Here is a 20,735-nt window from a genome sequence, read left to right on the forward strand (position 1 = left end):
TTTAAATTTGAATGATTCCTCGTTTTGTTATAGACCCTCTGAAGCACATTCAGGACACTCACTGTAGGTCCTCTGAAATGGTGCGATATGAGGGTCTTACATTATGTTAGAGTTGGTGGTTTGATCCTTGCATTTCCTAACCCCAAATGAATCCTTCCTGAACGGCAGGTTGAACAGAACTATAAAAGAGCAGACCCTTTAATGGACATGGTCATGTTGAGAAGTACAAAACTCTTACTAGACATTGGTATAAAAGAAATACAAGTTCTGTGAGGAAGTAAGAGTAGTAAATCCTTAATTGGGAAATGACTCATGCATTAAGGCCAAAAAACAGAAGGGAAAAATAAAATCATCCTGTTTAAAAATAGAACAAAATGTATTGAAAACAAAGATGAATTTAACCCACTGAAAGCTTGGAGGAAAGCAAGAAATTCAAATAGATGTTACTCGAAATGCAAGACAATAGATGGCAGCATTTCTGCACCAAATTCAATTTCAGTCTTGAAGGTTCCACTCAATTCAATCTGGTGAATCCCAGCTCTTATTTATTAATGTTCATAAATGCTGTGGTGATACGTGATTGTCATTTATTTTCCACCTCTTCCATTAACAGAACCATATAAGTGGGTCACTTACATTCCTAGAGAAGAGGCCAATTTCTAAAAGTGATGTAGTCATCGTGATGCATGATAGCTGGAGGCTGCAAAGGGATTAGAGTTAACGGAGATTAAAGAATTCATTACTGGGATTCGCAGCAGGAAACTTATAATACAAAAATTAATTGTCTCAATATAAGTAATCATTTGACCCTTTTCACCTCTTGCAAAATGTATGACATTTAAAGATACTCATCTGTCAAAATGTTTGTTCTGAGCCAGAAATCTCCACTTCACCAGCACTTACACACACCAAACTTTCCAGTTTCATTCCTCTCTATATTCTGAAGGTTTTTACAGAGGGGTTTGCTCATATATCATGTTTTATGGAACAGTATTTTCGGATTTATGGAGTGATACAAAGAGATAATCAAAATTCCCTCTGTAAAAACATTTGACTCTAATAAGTCAACAAAACAAGAATTTGGAACCTGGCGTTATTCAATGTTCAGATTTCTGATCTGGAAATGTATGCACATTAGCAAGTATTTAAAAAGAGAATGCCTAATTTGCATATTTAAACATACATTTCTCAGAAAGCCTGTAATTCAAAAATGAATAGGCTTAATGTAAGTCATCAACTTGGAAAGTTTGTTGGCGATATCTATTAATTAAATTGGTTTACCCTAATCACATTGTGTCTTAGTGCTGAACTTCTTTACAGCTATCCTCTGGAGTTTTTGAACACCTGTGGGTTCTGGGTGGTATCTGTTTAGTTAGAATGTTGTGCTCTACTTGCATGCACACTAGGTACACATGAGGTTTGTTTGCTTTGTTTGCTGACAAGAAACTCCACAGGGTACCATCAATGAAATTGTTGACATACGGTACCATGTTTCTTATTACGCACTGGGCGGGGATAACAGTTCCTGAACATTTCCCATAAACAGTTTTTAGAATTTAGAGTTTTCTAGAAAAGACTTGGAAGATTTTTCTCTTTTATTGGGACACAGTCGAGGTAGAAAACATGGTAAATACGAATGGGAAGCTAGTACAAAACGTCCAAACACAAGATAGAATACATACAAAAACACTTTAGTACATCTGATTATTATGTCAATTAAAGCAGCTGAAGGCTCCCCCAAATGCCATTTATTTTCTCCAAGCTTTTGGGGTTCAACTGGAGTGCCAATAGCTGGTATAACAAAATTAAATCACACAAATTCAAGGTAGATTACAAATGCAACGTATAGATTAATATTAAGTATGACCTTTTAGAAAGCGACATAGACAAATTCTTCAGAAGTCACTCAGAGGGAAATTGTTAAGACATTATCACCCGCTTGAATACATATTACAAATGTATCTAACACCCACTCTCAGTACACACCTCTTATCAGGAAAGAAAAGAGAAAGGGCCTAAACCTCAGAATCCTACTAATCCATAATCCCTTTTTTCCATTCTCTTCCCACCTATATCACTTAAGCAACCCTGACCAATCACAGCTGGGCTCTGGACTGTTGTCACAGTGGCACTTGGATCCAACTGGGCGTCATCTCCTGTCATCAGAGGGGCTGTCCGGCCTATAGAGGAGCGTCAAAGGAGGGGAAAGGAGTTTTAGTACATGAGTGGATTATGGGGGATAGCAGGCGTAGGAGCTCAGATAACCACATAGGTGGAGAGTAAGGAAGGAGGGCTAATCCAATCTGGATTAGGCCAGGTGGTTTCTCTGGAGGGAGGAGGTGAGCTGGTAACATGCAACTCAGACTGTTACAGTAGGTATGAATTAGAGGTAAACTGTTTGAAAAAGCTTTTACTGCAGGTCTCCAAACACTTTCTGATAAACGCAGTGACTAAATCTCTACTGCCAATCTCTTTATAGATAAACAGATATTTTAGAACTCTGGTAAACAAAACAAAGAACAATAAAAAGCTAATCTCCACTACGTAGAGCAGGGCCAGGGTGTGTATAATGAAGTGTGAGATCTAGTGTATTTTTAGCTTTACCCATACTAGAGACTGAAAGTCTGGATATCTTGGCTCTTTTTTTGGATGGATTTTGACAAATCTCTTTTAAATTCAGTGTCCAGTGCATTGCTAAAGCAAAGAGCCATTCCTCCATCCCATTATTAAATGGTGTTGTGGTTATCCTTTTTATACATCCCTTTATTTTAAAAGTTGAAATTGTCAATTTATTGACAACAGAACATTGTTGCATTAAGCATGTACATTTTGTCTTATGCACTTAGTACTTATATAATTTGATTTTCTCACACCATAAATGGAAAGTTTGATTCAGGATTGAACCAATGCTATTTCCAATGATTTATGATTAAATTACTTTAACAAGATAACTTGTTTCACAACTCCCATGAAACTTGATTACAAAAGATTAACAAGTAACAATTTAGGTTATCGAAAAACATGAGCTCTATTTTACAATTTAAGAAGTCCATCTGGGGTAGCAGGTACAAGTATATAAAACAGTTGTATGTTCCATATCTATTTTGGTTCTGCTGGGAATGCAGATGGTAAGCCGTGCTGATGTCATTCACTTACACAGATGGCTCCTGACTCAAGTAAACAACCACCAAAGCTCAAACCCCAAAGTTCAAACCACACCCTTATTGGATTCATTAAGTACACTAACATTACCCTAATCACAAGGGTTTAATCCTCACTCTGTTTGAAATTCTGTCCATGTTTTATAGAGTAGTAGACATTAAGCTACATGGAAGCATTTGTGTTTGAGAAGAAGATACAGAAATATGTTTATCAGATTTGTAAGAGTATCCAATAACTACCTCAAAACTCAAGTAAAGACTTGACAAGCCAATTTAAACACAAGATAAGCCCTTTTGCCAAGTAATGCTTGTATTGGTAAGAACCCGGTCAAGTTTTTTCTTTAAAATCAATGAAGCAGTTACAAAAACCAGCAAGGTTTACCTAGACCCATAACTTTTGTAATATTATTTACCTTTACTTTGTGGTAAAAGGCTCACTCCCCTGGGACCTGGGCAGCGGCTGAACAGCCATCTTTGGAGAACTCTGAATGGGAAGAACTAGGCCTCTGTTCTGATTGGGTGCGACGGGTAGAGTTGTCTATCCCTTTTGTGGAAAGCCTGCCTCTGGAGGCCTCACCCCATGGTTTGGGCAGTACAGAACTTCCAGGGGGAATGCAGGGCAGAGGGTTTTGTGAGTCCTTTCGACAGAAGACCGAGCGGGCATCACGAAAGGACACAGAAGGAATGATCTCTTCAGTGTTGTTATCGGTTTCACGTGTCACAGTTTTTGGAGAACTTGGACGAGATGAGGGCCTAGAGGTGGACTGAGGTCTGAACGCAGGAGGGGTTGGAAATCTGTGGCACACAGAAGGACAAGATGGTGGTAGGCGGACTCTAGAGACTGGCGGTGCTGTCACAGGCAGGCTGTAAGAGGACATCTCACCCTCGTAGAAGTCATTGCTTCCACATCTCTGACCCACTCTGGCTTGAAGGGGTGAAGGTCCTCTGCCTCTTAGTTCTGTAATATCAGGAGATTCTCCTGCATTGCTCGGGTGAATCACCTTACGTGCCTGCTTGTAGAGACAGTTGACCTTCTCTATTTCTGGATCCATATCAGTTTCTCCTTGCTGCTCTGCTTCTTGAGCCCCCATAACAGCATCCTGCCTGACAGGACGTGCAGGCAAGATACTGATCGATCTTGGTTTCATGCTGGCTCTGTTTGGCAGCACTTCCACATTCTGCACGGATGCTTTCAGTCGCTGGGAAACTCCGGTCTTTTGGTTTATCATTGGGAGAGTCAGAACCGAATCTTCCGGTGACCCTTGCTTGTTTCCTGCTATGCCCTCGGTACTCTGGAAGGAATTGTCCATCAGAACCTCTGGGGGTGGAGGTGGTAGGTTGTCTTCATCCAGGTCATCCCTGCTATCAGGCCAGCTGTTGTTGTTGTTATTGCCATTGATGACCAACCCCCCATCATTGCCGTGTACTGCGCCTGATAACTGAATCATCCTATTTTTTCTGGGTCTTCTTATATGAGGGGGGATATTAGCAAGGCTCTGCCCGGGTCTACCATCAACCCCTTGGCTAAAGGTATTTATCAGCCTTCTGACAGATTGGTGCTTGGGTGGATGGGGTGCCAACACTGGTAAGGCATCAGGTGATTGATTTGTTCTGAAGGGGCCTTTTTGTGAACTTGTTGATCCACTTAATGAATGCCGTCGTAGACCAGATCTATTATAATGAGGCCCTGCTGTCTCTTTCTTTCCTCGTTTTTCAACCATCATTTTCATTCGTTGATCCAAGTTCTTCTGGCTCTTTTGCAGCTCCAGCATAATGTTTACACACCGGGTGGTTGAAGAGTGTTTGGTTTGGGTGACAGCAGTCAGGGGTCGTTTGATAGTAGGCTGCCGATCCTGCATGTAATTTGCACACATTAAAATAAAAGGTTGACTGGGATCTGGTGGGTAGGAGTTTGACCTTTTCCTTCCAGGCCTTTCACCTTCATCATCCTCATACTCTTCATCGTCATCATCGTCCTCCTCCTCCCAGCCCCCCTCATCATCTTCATTATAGCCTACCAGGTTAAGTAAATTACTGGGCAGCGTATCAAATGCACCACGAACGTTGCTTCCAGAGCCACAACTTCCCGATCCAGCACTCCCACGGTGGCGGCGGTGCCTCTCTGACCCCGTCAGACTCTCATTTTCTCCGCCGATACCGCTGTCCTCACTGTGTAGTGCCGAATCCTCGGGGTTCGACTTCCTGTTGGCAGCCTTCTCCACCCGGGCCAGAACCACAGTCAACCTCTGCTCTGCTGCCTGCTTGGCCTGCCGCTTCTCAACCAGCAGTTTAGAAAGAGAAGAAAAATACTCCACTGCATCCTCAAGCGTGGTGTCACCCAGTGCCTTAACAGAACCCCCAACAAGCCTCATTTTCTCTGTTGAATGCTGAAGCAGTTGCTGTAACAGATCAGGGGGTGGGTTGGCAGAGTCACTCCTAGGATTAGCTGCTATAACAGCTGGGCCCATCATTCCAGAAGGCAAGGCCATGTAGTCCCCATGCTCCTTCAACATGAGCTCCCCCTCCTCAGCCATCTCCTCTAGAGCCTGGTTGATCTCCTCGAATCGCAACACCAAAGCAGTCATTGTGGGCTGAAGGGACAGCTGTGTCTGGGCGGCCTGGTCCAGCAGTCCCAACAGGGCTTCATATTTTGAAATGTTAGGGTTCAGAAAGGCATAGGCTGCCTGGTGAGCCCTCACCATGTGTGGCGGGAAGTCGAACTTTGTCTGAACAAAAGAGGACATTCTCTGCTTTTCGGCCGACCTTCTCTTGCCTTTACTTTTCTTTCTTTTCGCCATCTTTTTAATATTATCTGTTTTGACAACCTCATTGATTGTTTCTTTGGGAATCACATTGACCTCAATGAGTTCTTCAATGTCCTCTGCGTCTTGGCCTCCCGTTGTGTCGCAGGCCAACTGAGACAATGCAGCCTCTGTCGAAGGATCATTGTCTTTCTCATCCGCCTCAAAACATTTGTCTTTCTCCTCTTCAGGTATAGAATCAATAACATCTTGGGGTACTTCAGCCAGCAGAGCCTTTAGAGGTCCGTCTGGTGGATCTTCAGCCAACAGGACCTGTTGAGGTCCAGGGCCTTCTGGCCTGGAAAATAACTTCCCTTTGGATGGAGAGCAGCCCATTTTTGCTCTCACAAGTGTATCAAGAAAACCTTGAAAAAATCACTTTCTCTGAAGAAACATCAGTCAGGAGCAAAAGTCAAAGCCAATGTGTAAATCCATAGGTAAGGATGCGTGTAGTTGGTTGGACAAGGTCTTCTAGAATCCACCAACAATGTCCTTTTGTTGAATATGCTGAATGCAGAAATATATATTCATGCTGAATATATATTTCTTCAGCTATTTTATTCCTTCTCCTCAGGATTGTTCTGTCAAACAGTGCAGGAGCCGCCTGCAACCTGTTGAGTGAACCGACTTTCTACAGAGGCTTGCGATCGTGAGGAGCTGAGAGGATAAGACGGATCGGGGGGTTTCTTCTCTCGCTCTCCTTCAGCATGCACAGATGGTCATGTTAAGTGCATCAACACGAACACGCTCCCACACACACACACACACACACACACACACACACACACACACACACACACACACACACACACACACACACACACACACACACACACACACACACACACACACACACATGCATTTAAACGTAAGACTTTAAGCTCATCAGGTTAATCAGAGCCAAGTTTGTCAGGTGATGGTTTTAGCCTCATCCACTGCTGGTGGTAGTTTACATGCAACAGAGAGATAAACAACTCTGTTTTCTGCAGACATTTTTTCTAGAAACCTCAAGCTTATTTGATGTATATAATATTTTACCTAGACTTATAGTACAATTTTTTATGTCTTGGCCATCCTAATTCTATTCTCTCTCTCACAAACATGCACGCACACGGAAATTCACTTGTAGCCCTTACTGTAAATGTTGGGTAAGGGAACCAGTTCTGAGCCAAGAGTTGACAGGTTTTCTGAGAAAATGAAAATAGGACCTATAGTAAGATAGTTATCCAGTCACACTAGACACCTTTGACTCAGTTTAAATTCCCATTCTAAAGTTGACTAACCTGAACTTAAGACAAAAACATTTTTCTCACCTGGCATTTATCCAGTGTGTAAAATAAACTGTGCCTGCATAATCGGTTTGTATGATAACATCTTGAGAGTTGTGACAAAGATGAACAGGATGTTTTTTTATTTGATTGCCTCATCTAAAAATAGGCTGAATAAACGTACGATTCAACGCCAACAGAATGCTGGTTCAAGGAGACTGACAACTGAAAGGGAAGAAAGAGACAAAGACACTCCAGAGAAACAGTATATAATAAAAGAGAAGAAATCAGTAAAATAAACTGGAAGATTGGCATAAAATGTGTGAAGATTTAAATAACAATGCAGCCTAACACAATTAACAAGCAACGTGATGCTTTAGAAAGCTTTTCTTAAAACTTCACGATAGGAATAGAAGGATAGTCTAGGGTTAGCACTATTGGAAAATCAGCTGAACATACTAAAAATCACAGTTCAAATCTATTTAATCTAAAAACAGACAAACTCAATATTCGAAGCGCAGTTGCAACGTTGTGGTTCAATAAATTTCACTTGTGCTTTTCTGGACTGGAAAATACATTCATAATCAAAGTGTATTTTTGGGGGAAACAACAGTATTCTTTCCTGTACATGCAGATGTTGAGTTCACTTGAGAGACAAAAGATTTTTGCAGACACTGAATACAACTGTGTGAATGTTAGACAGGGCGTTGCTGAAAACAGGCTCATTGACTCTCCCTTGGATTAACAGAGATTATAAAAAATACTGCACAATAGGGGGTAATCACAGAGTCACAGAGTCCCAGGGAGCACTGAGCCCAGCTATCTGTCTCTCAAAGTATCTCTGTAATCCTTCCCACCCACGTCCAGGTGTACTGCAGTAACAGGAACTGGCCACGCTGTCGGCCAACGGAGCAGAAGGAGCTTAAACTGCTGGAGGTCTGCCGTCTGGTGTGTTTGTGTAGTCTGTCTTCTTCCAGCTCTCCATGGCCTTGTTTGATCAGGTTCTAACTGTTTTGGTGACACATAATTTGCTCAGACTGAGAGTCAACAGTGTGATACATCTCTTATTGTGCATGGCTCTTCCTGAGGTTTATTCCATTTGTTAACTGTTCAAAGGGTCTTTTAGGGGGTGTTTTTTTTTCCAGAAAGACAGAGAATGTCGTACGCTATACAGTTTGTTAAGCCCACCCTGAGCAGATGTCTGATTTGTGATATTTGGGCTATATAAATAAAATCGACTTGACTAAATCCACAACATTTATTTTGCAACTATAGTTACTCTTTACTTTTTTTTCTTTACCTACGATATCTTATGAAATATGAGTCGATTTTATTCATGAAGCTTACGAATAAACAAAATGAAATGAAATGAAACGAAATGAAACGAAATGAAACGAAACGAAATGAAATGAAATGAAACGAAATGAAACGAAATGAAATGAAATGAAATGAAATGAAATGAAATGAAATAAAATAAAAATAAAATATAAAGTAATATAATATACCTTGCCCATTCATGCTGTATATTTGTGCTGTATGAAACATGGAAGTAAATTCTACTTTTATTTGGCCTATACTACCAATGCAACAAGTACATTTTCCCTCACATGACTCATACCACAACATGCACATCACAACATTTTATTTTGCACTTTATAATATATATCCATGATTTAAAATTTGTCGATCCTTATGAAACTTTGTTGTGTCAATATCATAAATAGTTTAGTAATGCTACATGCCTCTAGGGAAGAAGACTAATGTAAGTATATCTTTTTATTTAAATTTAAGTAAACACTTAAGTCCAGTCATTGTCACTGACATGCTGTCACTTACACTCTTATATAGATCAGATGCACAAGTGTGAAAAAGTTATCAGAAGATCAGAAGCGCCTGCCTGTTTCTGCATTGCAACACTTGATAACGTCAGTATTATGAAATGGTTCATCTGTCTGCCAACAAAAACAGAACGACAACGTAACAATAGCTGCATTGTCACTTTGAGTGTGGAGCATTCACAGAGATGTGTCGGCATCCAAAACATTGCAGTAACAAGGAAGTAATTAGACATTTCCCAGAAGGCTGACAATCATACTTCAGGCCACTGTGTCTGTGTGCTGGCAGGACATGTGTCTTTAATACCTTCACCGTAGATTAGTGATAGACTGACGGTTGTGTAACGGTCTCAGGTGGTCATTCTGTGTTATTCTCAGCTGTTTCCCTTCTAGCTTTTTCTCTCAGGCTTGCATGACAAGAGCGCTGTGAAACTCTGAAGCTCATCCCCCCACACACACCTGAGGACAGAGATCATGTCAGGGCTATCAGGTGATATTTATTGTTGCTTCATCGATGTTGTGGATTGTATTTGACGCCCGTGCAGGGATTGATCTCGAAAATATGTCTACAGTATGTTTTATTTGAATGATTTTTTGGTTAAATTCAGCATTATCTGTGCTGGATTGAATGCTTTATGTGCTTAATTCTTGTTTTATTCATGTACAGAATATGATGTTAAACATAAGTAACCTTTCTTACATCATCTATGTTTCTGATGGCATGAGTCTATGTCGGCTCCACATCTCACATTTCTACTTCAAAGTAATCTGACTTTAACTTGTAGATATGTTTTATTCTTTTTTTGTAAAATTCCAACCTGTTCTCAGTGCCAATGCCTACTACTGGCAACCAGTACTGTATACTGCATACTGGTGGTCAGTATTATGTAGTAGGTGGTTTTAAATACAGTCACAAACACATAGAGACAGACATGGATACAGAGCGGGAGGGGGAAACACAAGTAAAACCCCAGAGTCAGGGCCCTGACCTTTTTCAAGGATGCATGTGTCTTTCTTTGGCGCTCCTAAAACACCCACAATCCTATGCTCGCAATTTTTTATGCTTGTCCCCCGATTTGGGAACAGGAAAAATATTCCTGTAAACGTTCACTAACTTCCCCTCAGCAGTCCGCCGTGATCTGTTTCTGAGCAAATCTTTTTCAATAAAGTTGTTTTCACTCGTATTAGATTATACAAGGTTTAACCTAAAAGGATGCTCACTGAGCGATAGCACTCGGGGACAGCGGTGCAGATCCACTCTGCAAATTAAGGCTTCATTTTGACAAAACCAGACTTGGTGTTCTTTCTGTTTCGTTTTGTTTCTTTCGGTTTTTTAAATGAATTGTGTTTCTCAGTGAGGTGTTTGGTGTGAGTCTTGTGGCTTTGAGGAAAGCATATGAATGCCATGTTTTGTACATTGATGAATTAAAAAAGTTGTTAAAATGCCTGTTGATTCATTTATTTACTTTTTGATAGGTCTACATATTTTGAATCTGTTTAAATTGTTCTGAGGAATGCATAAACAATATTCCTATTAGAAATTGTGCCTTGCATCCATAGGTCCACAGGTTCAAAAGGCTGGCAGATACAGCTGGCAGAAAAACCCCTTACAACGAAAGACGACCCAACAGAGAACAAAGGAACAGCTGGTATAAATAGTGACTCACTAATTGGGGAAATGAGAACAGGTGATCAGTGCAGGACTAATGAGGGCCAGGTGAAACTGATCAGGGTGGGGCAGACCATCAACAAGGTGGGAACACACAAAGGGTAAATAAAACCAAACATACATTTACAGCCACAGCACTTTATGATATCAGATATTGGATTTGAGCATGATTTCAAAAACTAAATTACTAATAAATCCATCTGCCGATCTTGAAATCTGTTCAGGAAGAGATTTAATTAACCTGTAGCCCAGGGGGTCCAGGTTCTGATGCCAAATTGCAAAAAAAAAAAACCCTAACCTCTCTTGATTCCTTCTTTAATTACACTTACAAAATGAATATAGTTTGCTTCACATATCTAATTCCCCTATATTTGAAAGTTCAGAGTCCTCAGTTGCTGAAAGGTAACAAACAGCTGAATAAAACCAGATGAAGTATGAATTACACTGAATGGCAATCTTGAAAATGCATATTTAAAGGTACGTATACATACATATGGAACTTCCTAGACTGTATTTTATTGTCTCACAGAACCTGAATATATATAATGCCCCAAGCCGTTTTGGTCTAAACAAAAATTGTTTTTATATTCTGTGTTAATTATCATCACCTTGACACAAAAGAGGCCACGTTAAGTAGCAAGTTATCCAGCTACAGTAGACACCTTGTTGATCTGTTAAGATGCAGACTTTGGGTTATGATGAAGGCAGAATGATGAACAATTTACAACAAGATTTTTACTTTAATATTTAAACGTTTTTACTTTAATATTACTTTTAAAAGTATACAATACACATGAGTCCTCTTTGGTTGTCTGTACATTGAAAAATACAACAAATTACAGCAAAAAACTCATTTTTACTTTATTTACAGTATAAAGATCTTACAAAATATTGGCTTTAAAAAGGGAAAATATATTATTAAATATCACTACAGGACAGTACATGTCATTTTTTCCTGGAACCAGTTTTAGATGGATACACTCCTAAGTCTCTTCAGTCTTCTTCCTAGCATAGCATAGGCATGAATCTTGTCATTGCACGGAGTAGTTATGACCAAATTGGATTCAGTAGGGCTGGACACGCTCAGAGTCCCGGAGCTCAATACAGCCATTGTACTTGTAATGGAAGACCCGTTATTCTTTTCTGAGGGTGTATCCATTTCAGGGATATCTATGTCTATCTCTGTCACCGAATCAAGTTTTGGACTGGAGATGATTTGCCATCTCCTCAGAATCCTCTCCAGAGTATCAGCCTTTGACCCCCAAAGTGCTTCGTAGCATTTGGGTAAAAAATGGCAGAAGATGATGCCATAAGTGGACACCAGAATGGCTGAAGCCTGCACAGAAGAGGCTGCTTCATTGTTGGTGATATAGACTGGGACAAAACACACCCATACAAACAAGTACATCAGCATGCTAAAGATTATGTAGCCTGTTTCGCTGAACTCCTGCGGAACCTTCCGGCCTTTGACGGCCAAGAGGAAGCCAACCAATGCTAGCAGAGCTATGTAGGCCAACATAATGCCAAAACCAATGTATGTGGGACCTTCACTGCACTGGATTAGTTTGCTCATGCTTTGTGGGGACGGAGGAGTGGGATCAATATTGGGGGAATCAAAGATCAGCCAGAGAAGACAGATGATCCCCTGAAGAGAAGTTATGACGATGACGATTATGGTCGGCTTGTAGAGTTTGTATAGCCGCCTGTTTGCCAGCTGACCAAAGGGAAGGAAAGCCAGGAAGATACGATAGGCCTTGACTAGGATGCAGGACACACACAGGGTGAAGCCCATGGCATACATTAGCTGGCGGGCCCGGCAGAGGTGCACACTTGGCTTACCCATGAAGCATATCACACTTGCGAAGCTCACCGACAGACCAGCCATCATCACACAGGACAATCTCACTTCGGCCCTTTTCATTGGTGACGAATTTCTGTACACCAAAAAGATAATGAAGGTAACAAACAAGAGCAGGATGCCAAAGGCTGTGGCTGCCAGCATGATGATGGGATGAGTTTCCGTCCATCGGAGGTAGATCTCAGCTCTTGGCCTGCATTGAGCCCAACCCTTGAGAGACCAAGTTCCATTGGGACACGCTTTGCAGGTACGAAGATCTGTTGGAGAAGATGGTGATTAGGCAAAATCGTGGTTTATTTAGATAGAAAACAAATGTACTTTAAAAGCTGCCAGTAATTTACTTTGAAAAGAATCCTCATGTGGAAAGAATTATTAAAATACCCTTTGAGCACAGCGAAAACGCCATCTGTAAGGGCCCCAGTGTCTTAAATTGGTTTATAATTTGAGGTTAAATTGGACATAAAGTCAGTATGTCGATGAGTCTTACCCCAGGTGTCTGAAAAGGTCCCCTCCACACAAAGTCTGCAGTCGTAACAGCAGGATACGTTCAGGATCTTCTTCACTGAGCCAGGGGCGCAGGGCTCTGAGCATCTGGACTGAGGGATCTGAGAGGGCAAAACAAGGGAGAAAGAGAGTCACTGTAACTGGGTAGTCTTTAGAGAGATAGCATGTACATGTTTAAGCTAACCTTTGTTCCACTAAACTTGGTCTTGGTTATGAAGATATAAGAATATCTACAACTGTAAATTTACAGTACAAAGTTAGCATTCGACAGCTACAGCTTCCCTGAGTCCCATACATTCTCTCAAAATCATTCATTCATGTTGTAACAATCAGTTGTTCATGTATAATATCTGAACCCAATGTGTCGAATACTGCAGCTCTACGTATTCAGGGCACGTTTATATACGCTCTTTACATGCATGGTGTCTTTCCAAAATAAAACTTCCGTCTTCACAGTTAGGTCTAGGAAAAGTGTGACTCCCATGACAAAAAGACAACTTTTAGTTTTGCAAGTGACACAAACAGCGGTTTCCTGGGTGAAAGTCCTGTGTTTGTATGACTCATGCATCTCCTCTCCCAGCCATCTTGGGTTGACTATCTTGCTCTTCATACTACTCCCGTTGCTCTAAGTGTCTAATAAGGACACAGATGTGTTTACATTGGAGTTAGGTGCAAGCACGCTACGTAGCATACACATGCTAAAGCGTGCCTACTTGCATCAGTGTCGACACTGAGGCGCACTGACTAAGCTGCAGTATTTGACGCATCAGGCATAAGAACAGGTTGATCAACTCGAGAGGGAAGTTCAAACCGACCTATTGTAGTTGAATGAATCCTGTTACTACATTGACTATTGCAGCAATCCAATCTGTAAGTGGATGTTGTGAGTACGCTGTTGACTTACCGTGGTATTGGCTGTTGAGAGCCAGCTGATATTTTTGACATTGACCTCTATTTCTTTCTTAAGGACATGGTATCTCCCAATCTTTTGAAATTGTCTGTGGTGTCCATCTTGTTCCCACATGATGAGTTCATAAAAACTTGCGAAATCACCATTTTTGTCAAAGGAGAAACTGTGGTTTTCAAAGGAGAAATTAACTCTCTTCAGTTCCTGAAGAAGCTGCAAAGCAAAAGGGTAGAAGGTCAATTAAAAAGGTCTGTTTGGAGAGATTGGTCACCTTATCATTTGATTTCCCAAACTATTAATCATCTGATGATGATATCAATTCTCACCTTCCATGGCGGGAAATTAGTTTCTCCCAAGCATGATGAACTGTTGCACTTCAGTAGCTCTTTGAGAGCATTTGCTGTGGCCCAGACTGCTACTCTGTGCAGGAAGGCTTCACTGGTATCCAGAGCATTTACGAGATAGTCATCATTTTGCTCTTGGGGATCCGTGGAAGTGCATGCATTGGCAGACGTCATACTCAGGTGATCAGGGTTGGGACAATAGGATGGAGGCTTGTTTGAGAAACATTCTGAGCTGCAGTTGAATCTCAGGTTCTTGTATTCTTCGATAAAGTGGTTGTACCCTCCTGGGGTTGCTGTCAGATTCTTGAGATAATCATCAAATGATTTACTCTTCTTTGAAGCAAACGTAAAGCCCAAGATGTCTCCAACCTTGTTGATGCCCTCCATTTGGGCGAGAGACCTGCTCTTAGACCAGGCATCACTGGCAATCCAGATCCTTGAAGTGTTGGTTCTGATCATTTCCTTAAAGAGGGCCTCCACCAGTTCTGCCTTAAGGATCAGCAGAACCACCTGGGCATCGGAGGAGCGGATCAGCTTGGCGACTCGCTTGATACGTTGCATGCTGAGTGAATGATCAAGGTAATGAGGCACCGACTCCTGGTAGGCCAAGCACACCCTGTTTTCCTCAGCATCCCTGAGGAAACTCTGGAAAGCTTCAGTTCCGTACTCGTCGTCCCCGTACACAACCCCGACCCAGTTCCAGCCAAAGTGATTCATAGTTTTGGCCAGTGCTTTGGTCTGATGCTCGTCACTGGGAATCGTGCGCATGAACGCTGGGTAGCGCAACTTATTACTCAGGTCTGGTGCAGATGATGTGCTGCTCAGCTGATAAAGAGATTATAAGAAAAGAAGATTGAAAAAAGAATGAAAAAAGAATTAGAATTACGTTTATTTTGCACCCAAAAGTCCCCTCAAATCACCAAATTAACAGTAAGTGTACATTTTAAAATCCTAGGGCCCTTTCACACCTAAATCGTTTTGTATGGATTTTTGTACTTTTCAGTTTGATTCGAACTAAAATTACAGGCTTGAAACCACGATCCCTTCCAAACAGCCAAACCTTGGTCCGACAGAAAGAGGTGATCCTGATCAAAGTGAGCCATGGTTCGTTTCTTTCTATTGTGAAATCTTTTAAATTGGTCGGACTTTTGGAACATTTACAGTAACTCTGGTATGGTCTGGTCTGGTACAAATGCAGCTTAAACATTAAAGCCTCCACAAGAAATACATCATTAAATGTAATATCATAGGCATGAAACACCCTCAGAAAGTCTTATGATAGCAGAATGAGTGATCATGAATGAGAACCTAAATGCACTAAATACTTGGCAGTTAAAAGTACTTGCTGATCAGACAGTATTTGTGACTTACTAGAGGGACCATGTACACATTCAGCAGTTTGGCCACAGCGATGGACACCTCAGAGTACAGAGCTCCTAAAATGATCTTGACTCTGGGCCTGTAGTCGTTGTAGTCGCACATCACATTCTGAGAGCCGTTGACATCGAGCATGTGACCCACACTCTGCAACGCCTTGCTTGCAGAGGAGCATGTGTCACACATCAAATACCCGAGACGCACTCCTGGGAGGAACCCGGCTGCATTTACTGCCTCGATTTCATGGATAACGGCCAAGGATCTCAGAAATGACTCCCGATCAAAACTGAAAATGTGTAGCAAAAAAACAGCTGTTTACAAGATTTTTTCTACATGTACATCTTTAAAGACATTTTGGTTCGAGGTGTTTGAGTTCATACAGGAAGTCCTTAGAAGACCACACAGGGGGAACCTACAGGTGAACATATTTTAAGATGAGAAATATTTATGAGTGTCTTCAGGATCACAACACTGAAGAAAGAAAAAAAGACCACACCCCCAGCCTTAATTGACCCTTCGCTATTCCCGCCCCTCAAACACATATTGGCCAATCATAGCGTAGCATCAGCCAGCCTCAACTATCCAGCTCTGCTCCATTTATCCTCTCACAATTTTTTGATTTTCTTCATTTTCAGGCTTATTTTGTGGATTTCGAGCAATGGCATGGTAAAACATTGTGTAATAATGATACTCGGTACTCGTGAATCAGTTTGACGTCCTGGATATATCCTTTAAAAGCATACTGCAGAATCCCTCAATCTTTACAAGAGTCTTTACGTTGAAATAATCATATTAAGAACATGAGTGAAAATATGTTTTTTTATTACACTGTTTAGGTTATTACACCTATCACAAAAATAATTAAAATGAACATTATTAGGTTATGCCTTTACACACATATATTTCCCCATGTTTCTTTTTTTTTAATACATTTTTATAAACATACTATTAAAGTGTTTTTCAGCTGCTTTATTTTTCATATTTCTATTATGTCAAATTTATTACTTTCCACATTGTGCATTTTTTTTAAATGAATATGGCTGTATGAAACGCAAACAATTTTGTGGGGGTTCAAAAATTATGATATGACAAAAAAATAAAACAGTTAGGGAGTAATAATAATATTAAGGGAAATAAACATGCTTTTTTTGTTTACTACAACCTACACACTTAAAAATAAATGATATATTTCCTGACACATAAATGAAGGCCATCTAATTTAGCAAATGTACATTTTCTTGTACTCACTCTGCGCAGTCGAAGCGCTCAGGTCTGATCCGCTCATGGAGAGCAATCACTTTACGATGACACGGCAACATTATACCAATCAGAACATCTCCAGGAGCGTGAGCGCCGCAGACCGGCTGATCAAAGTCACATCCATCCACATGAGCCGGGATGCTGCTCAGTATCATCAGAGCCCAGAAGAAGCTGCCCGGCCGACCACATATCTGCATCCTGAATGGCCTCAGTGAAAAAAAACACTTGTCTGTAGGAACACTTTGCTCTCATGTGGACTTTGGGTGGTGCTAGACATGGTAGCTGGCAATGAAACCTGTTTTAAAGCGGAACTGAAAAGAATGTCTCATGCCTCAAGTGTCATCCTCCAGACACTTCATTGTGTGCTGACACAAGGAAGTAAAGTACTAAAAGTATCTGTGAATGACTCACGTGTTGCGTAGAATAATAAGGAAGACTGTTTCTGTGGTTCCCAAAGGGAGGTCCAGGGTTCTGCAGAGGCCCTTCTTGGTGGTCGTCACAATGAATGAACGGATTAGTATTATTATATATATATATTATATATACGGATTTATTTGCCACTTAGTCTCATGAAAACAATAACATTCTCCTATCCTTTTTGAACTTGTATGCTCTTTGTTTTTATTCTGATATAGCTAGGCCCAGGAGGAGCTCAGTGCCTGTTTTAAAAACAGGTTTTGTTGGGATGTCATTCCATCTTTTATTCAGGTGAGTTGAATGCTTCTCCTAGTCTCAATTCTCCATGCATGCAGCCGTGCAATTTCCATATCTGTAAATCCTTAAAAATTAAACATAATCGTGGGAACGATTTCATTAAACTGAGGTGATGAATCCTATCTCGTGCTGGTAAAAGTTTTAAGAATAACCAGTGACACCTAAAACCATCCAAGAGAGGTTTCAAGACTCTTTATTTATCTGACACCCATCTACTCAGTATAAATGTCTGATTCAACAACTTCATTTATAACATTTTTTTATTTTTTTGTCAATTTCTAACAAACAATTCTGAATACTGATATTCAATTCAATTCAATTCAATTCAGTTTATTTTGTATAGCCCAGAATCACAAATTACAAATTTGCCTCAGAGGGCTTTACAATCTGTGCACATGCGACATCCTCTGTCCTTCCCTCACATCGGCACAGGAAAATATCCTGTCCAAACTCTTCACATAGTCAGCACAGTGAATGCAGAAATTGAGGGGTTGGTCAGAACTGTTGTCTGTAGCTGACCTATGTATCTCTGCATAGTGAATATGTATAGTTCTGTCATTGCCTTTTTGTGCAAAATATATAACATTTCTGTGACATATGCTATATATATATATATATATATATATATATATATATATATATATATATATAATACGCTAAAAATGTGATATCTGTAGGTAGGTCTAAGTTCAACATGGACTGAGTATCTTACGGCATAATGATGATCCAGAAACCTTTATTATTGCTGATAGAAAACAGTAGTATAAAAGTGATGAGTCTAAATTATAATGAGATCAAAATATGTGAAGGTTCACTTTTATAGTAGTTAATTTGACTTAATTTATCAGATTACAAATAACAATTGCTCAAATCTAAATTCATTAATGAATAAAATGCTATCTAATGGAGCTAGTGATGGTGTCATGTTTAGTACTGAAACTGTAGTTGCATTGGACAGCTTTGTCTATCTGCAGGATCATGAAAGGAGGAGGGACCTTTGTGATTAAACCTTGGACAAACCTGCCCTCTGCTGGTAAATTACAGCCAGACATGTTGCAGATGCAGGAGACTTCACACAGCTCCAGGAGGAGCACAGACTTTCAGCCAGGAAATGAAAGTGATACAAAACCTCCACCTGAAGCTTTAAAACCCATTCAGCTAGTCGTCCAGTTCATGCCCTAAACACTGTTGTGGATGCCCTCCAAAGCAAATGTCTTAAATGATACATATACACAATTTATTTGATGTTCTTTCAATGCAAATGTTTAAGTTGTTTTTTTATGCTTTTACATTGTCGAAAGTCTTCTTGACTAGATGTTATTTTGTATTAAGGGTTTGTTTGTACATGGAAAACAGAATGCTGGTTCAAGGAGACTGACAACTGAAAGGGAAGAAAGAGACAAAGACACTCCAGAGAAACAGTATATAATAAAAGAGAAGAAATCAGTAAAATAAACTGGAAGATTGGCATAAAATGTGTGAAGATTTAAATAACAATGCAGCCTAACACAATTAACAAGCAACGTGATGCTTTAGAAAGCTTTTCTTAAAACTTCACGATAGGAATAGAAGGATAGTCTAGGGTTAGCACTATTGGAAAATCAGCTGAACATACTAACAATCACAGTTCAAATCTATTTAAGGGGGGACAGGAGAGGGAGAGGGAGTAGGACATGAAGTAGTGGTTCGAGAGCTGGAGGGGAGTGACAGAGAGGTTAGCAGTAGAACAGTGTCTAGTGAAGATAAGATCCAGCTGGTTGCCGGCCTTGTGGGTAGGAGGAGAAGAGGAGTGGTAGAGGTCAAAGGAGGAGAGGAAGGAAAGCAGAGGTTCTAACTTATCAGTCTGGATGTTGAAGTCGCCGAGCATGATGAGCGCAGAGCCATCGTCATGGAAGTGCGAGGCTAGTGTGTCAAGCTCCTCCAGGAACTCACCAAGAGGGCCTGGTGGGCGATACACAACAGCAATGGTGAGCTTGACTGGATAAGTGACAGTAACAGCATGAAATTCAAAAGAGGACGGGGAGAACTGTGGAACAGAGACAAGAGAGTATTTCCATTTTGGGGAAATTAGCAGGCCAGTGCCACCACCTGGCCTCGCAGCTCTGGGAGTGTGAGAGAAGGAGTACACATCTGACAGAGCTGCGGGTGTGGTGGTGTTTTCTGGTGTGATCCAGGTCTCAGTTAGAGCAAGAAAGTCGAGGGAGAGCAAAGATGCGTAGCCTGAGATGAACTCAGCTTTCGGCACTGCCGACTGGCAATTCCAAAGCCCCCCCGACACCACTTGCTCACCATGGGCTGAGAGAGTGGGATAGATGAGATTAGTGGGGTCACGGCACCTGGGAGTGACCCACTGTCTACGTGACCACCGGACAGAGGAATGGACAGAAATAGGATGCAAACACATGGTAGTCAATATAAGCAAATTACTGACCCGTACAAGTACACGCTCGAGAAGTCATTGCTTGAAGAAGTCTGACTTGAAGAAGTCTGGCTTGAAAAAGTCGCCCTGTTGCCTTTGTTCGCCCTAGCCTTCGTTTGCCTGACGCTTCCAGCCACCAGCATTGGTTAAGGACCTACCTACTGATTGCTCATTGTCTGCCAGGAGTGTAAGCCACTCCCCCTAGCAGTTAAGAGGACAATTGACCTATTGAAACGAAACCACACCTCTCAAAGCAGTTCCTGATTACAGCAACAGCACAGGCAACAGAATCAGCAACAAACACTAACACTTTTAAGCAGGCTTGGTACAGTTAAGAGCAAATTATGAAAGCAAGAACAATATACTTAGTCTATCCTAGCAGAATCACGTAGTTCAGTAATAGACATAGATACAGAGGGGAAACACAAGTAAAACCCCAGAGTCAGGGCCCTGACCTTGACAGATACGGAGTTCTTGACTCATAAACAGTGGTTGTTTCTCAAAGTCAAGGAAGGATCCTCCAACGGCCGAATTTCAAGGATGCTTCATCATCGAATCTTGCTGAAGGACTGTTCAAACGACGAGGACTCGTTCAGAGGATTTTCAAGGATGCATGTG

The 20,735-nt window shown here is 41.0% G+C and overlaps 2 protein-coding genes across 2 annotated transcripts; both read right to left on the minus strand.

The window, feature by feature from the left end:
* Positions 1-4,874: 4,874 nt before the first annotated feature.
* pcare2 (photoreceptor cilium actin regulator 2) lies at positions 4,875-6,298 on the minus strand. Its single transcript, XM_054619050.1, has 2 exons — positions 5,101-6,298; positions 4,875-5,014 (listed from the first exon to the last, which is right to left on the minus strand). The coding sequence occupies exons 1-2, from the start codon at positions 6,296-6,298 to the stop codon at positions 4,875-4,877; spliced, it is 1,338 nt and encodes a 445-aa protein (XP_054475025.1).
* A 5,255-nt stretch (positions 6,299-11,553) lies between these two features.
* LOC129107549 (G-protein coupled receptor family C group 6 member A-like) lies at positions 11,554-17,181 on the minus strand. The gene is made up of 6 exons (XM_054619051.1): positions 16,973-17,181; positions 15,719-16,010; positions 14,330-15,172; positions 14,001-14,216; positions 13,080-13,197; positions 11,554-12,849 (listed from the first exon to the last, which is right to left on the minus strand). Exons 1-6 carry the CDS (start codon positions 17,179-17,181, stop codon positions 11,702-11,704), a joined length of 2,826 nt encoding a protein of 941 aa, XP_054475026.1. The 3' UTR covers positions 11,554-11,701.
* Between the last annotated feature and the right edge of the window lie 3,554 nt (positions 17,182-20,735).

The sequence above is a fragment of the Anoplopoma fimbria genome, chromosome 18, assembly GCF_027596085.1.
Source record: "Anoplopoma fimbria isolate UVic2021 breed Golden Eagle Sablefish chromosome 18, Afim_UVic_2022, whole genome shotgun sequence".
Lineage (NCBI taxonomy): Eukaryota > Metazoa > Chordata > Actinopteri > Perciformes > Anoplopomatidae > Anoplopoma > Anoplopoma fimbria.

Bases quoted from the DNA above. Each gene is read 5' to 3' on its own strand.
- LOC129107549 (XM_054619051.1), bottom strand. From the start codon at position 17,181: ATGCAGATATGTGGTCGGCCGGGCAGCTTCTTCTGGGCTCTGATGATA. The intron at 15,173-15,718 runs GTAAGTCACAAA...TCTCTTTATCAG, and splicing joins ATGTGTACATGGTCCCTCTA to CTGAGCAGCACATCATCTGC. The intron at 13,198-14,000 runs GTAAGTCAACAG...TTGCCCTCTCAG, and splicing joins TCTCAACAGCCAATACCACG to ATCCCTCAGTCCAGATGCTC.
- pcare2 (XM_054619050.1), bottom strand. From the start codon at position 6,298: ATGGGCTGCTCTCCATCCAAAGGGAAGTTATTTTCCAGGCCAGAAGGC. The intron at 5,015-5,100 runs GTGAAAGGCCTG...AATTACATGCAG, and splicing joins AGAGTATGAGGATGATGAAG to GATCGGCAGCCTACTATCAA.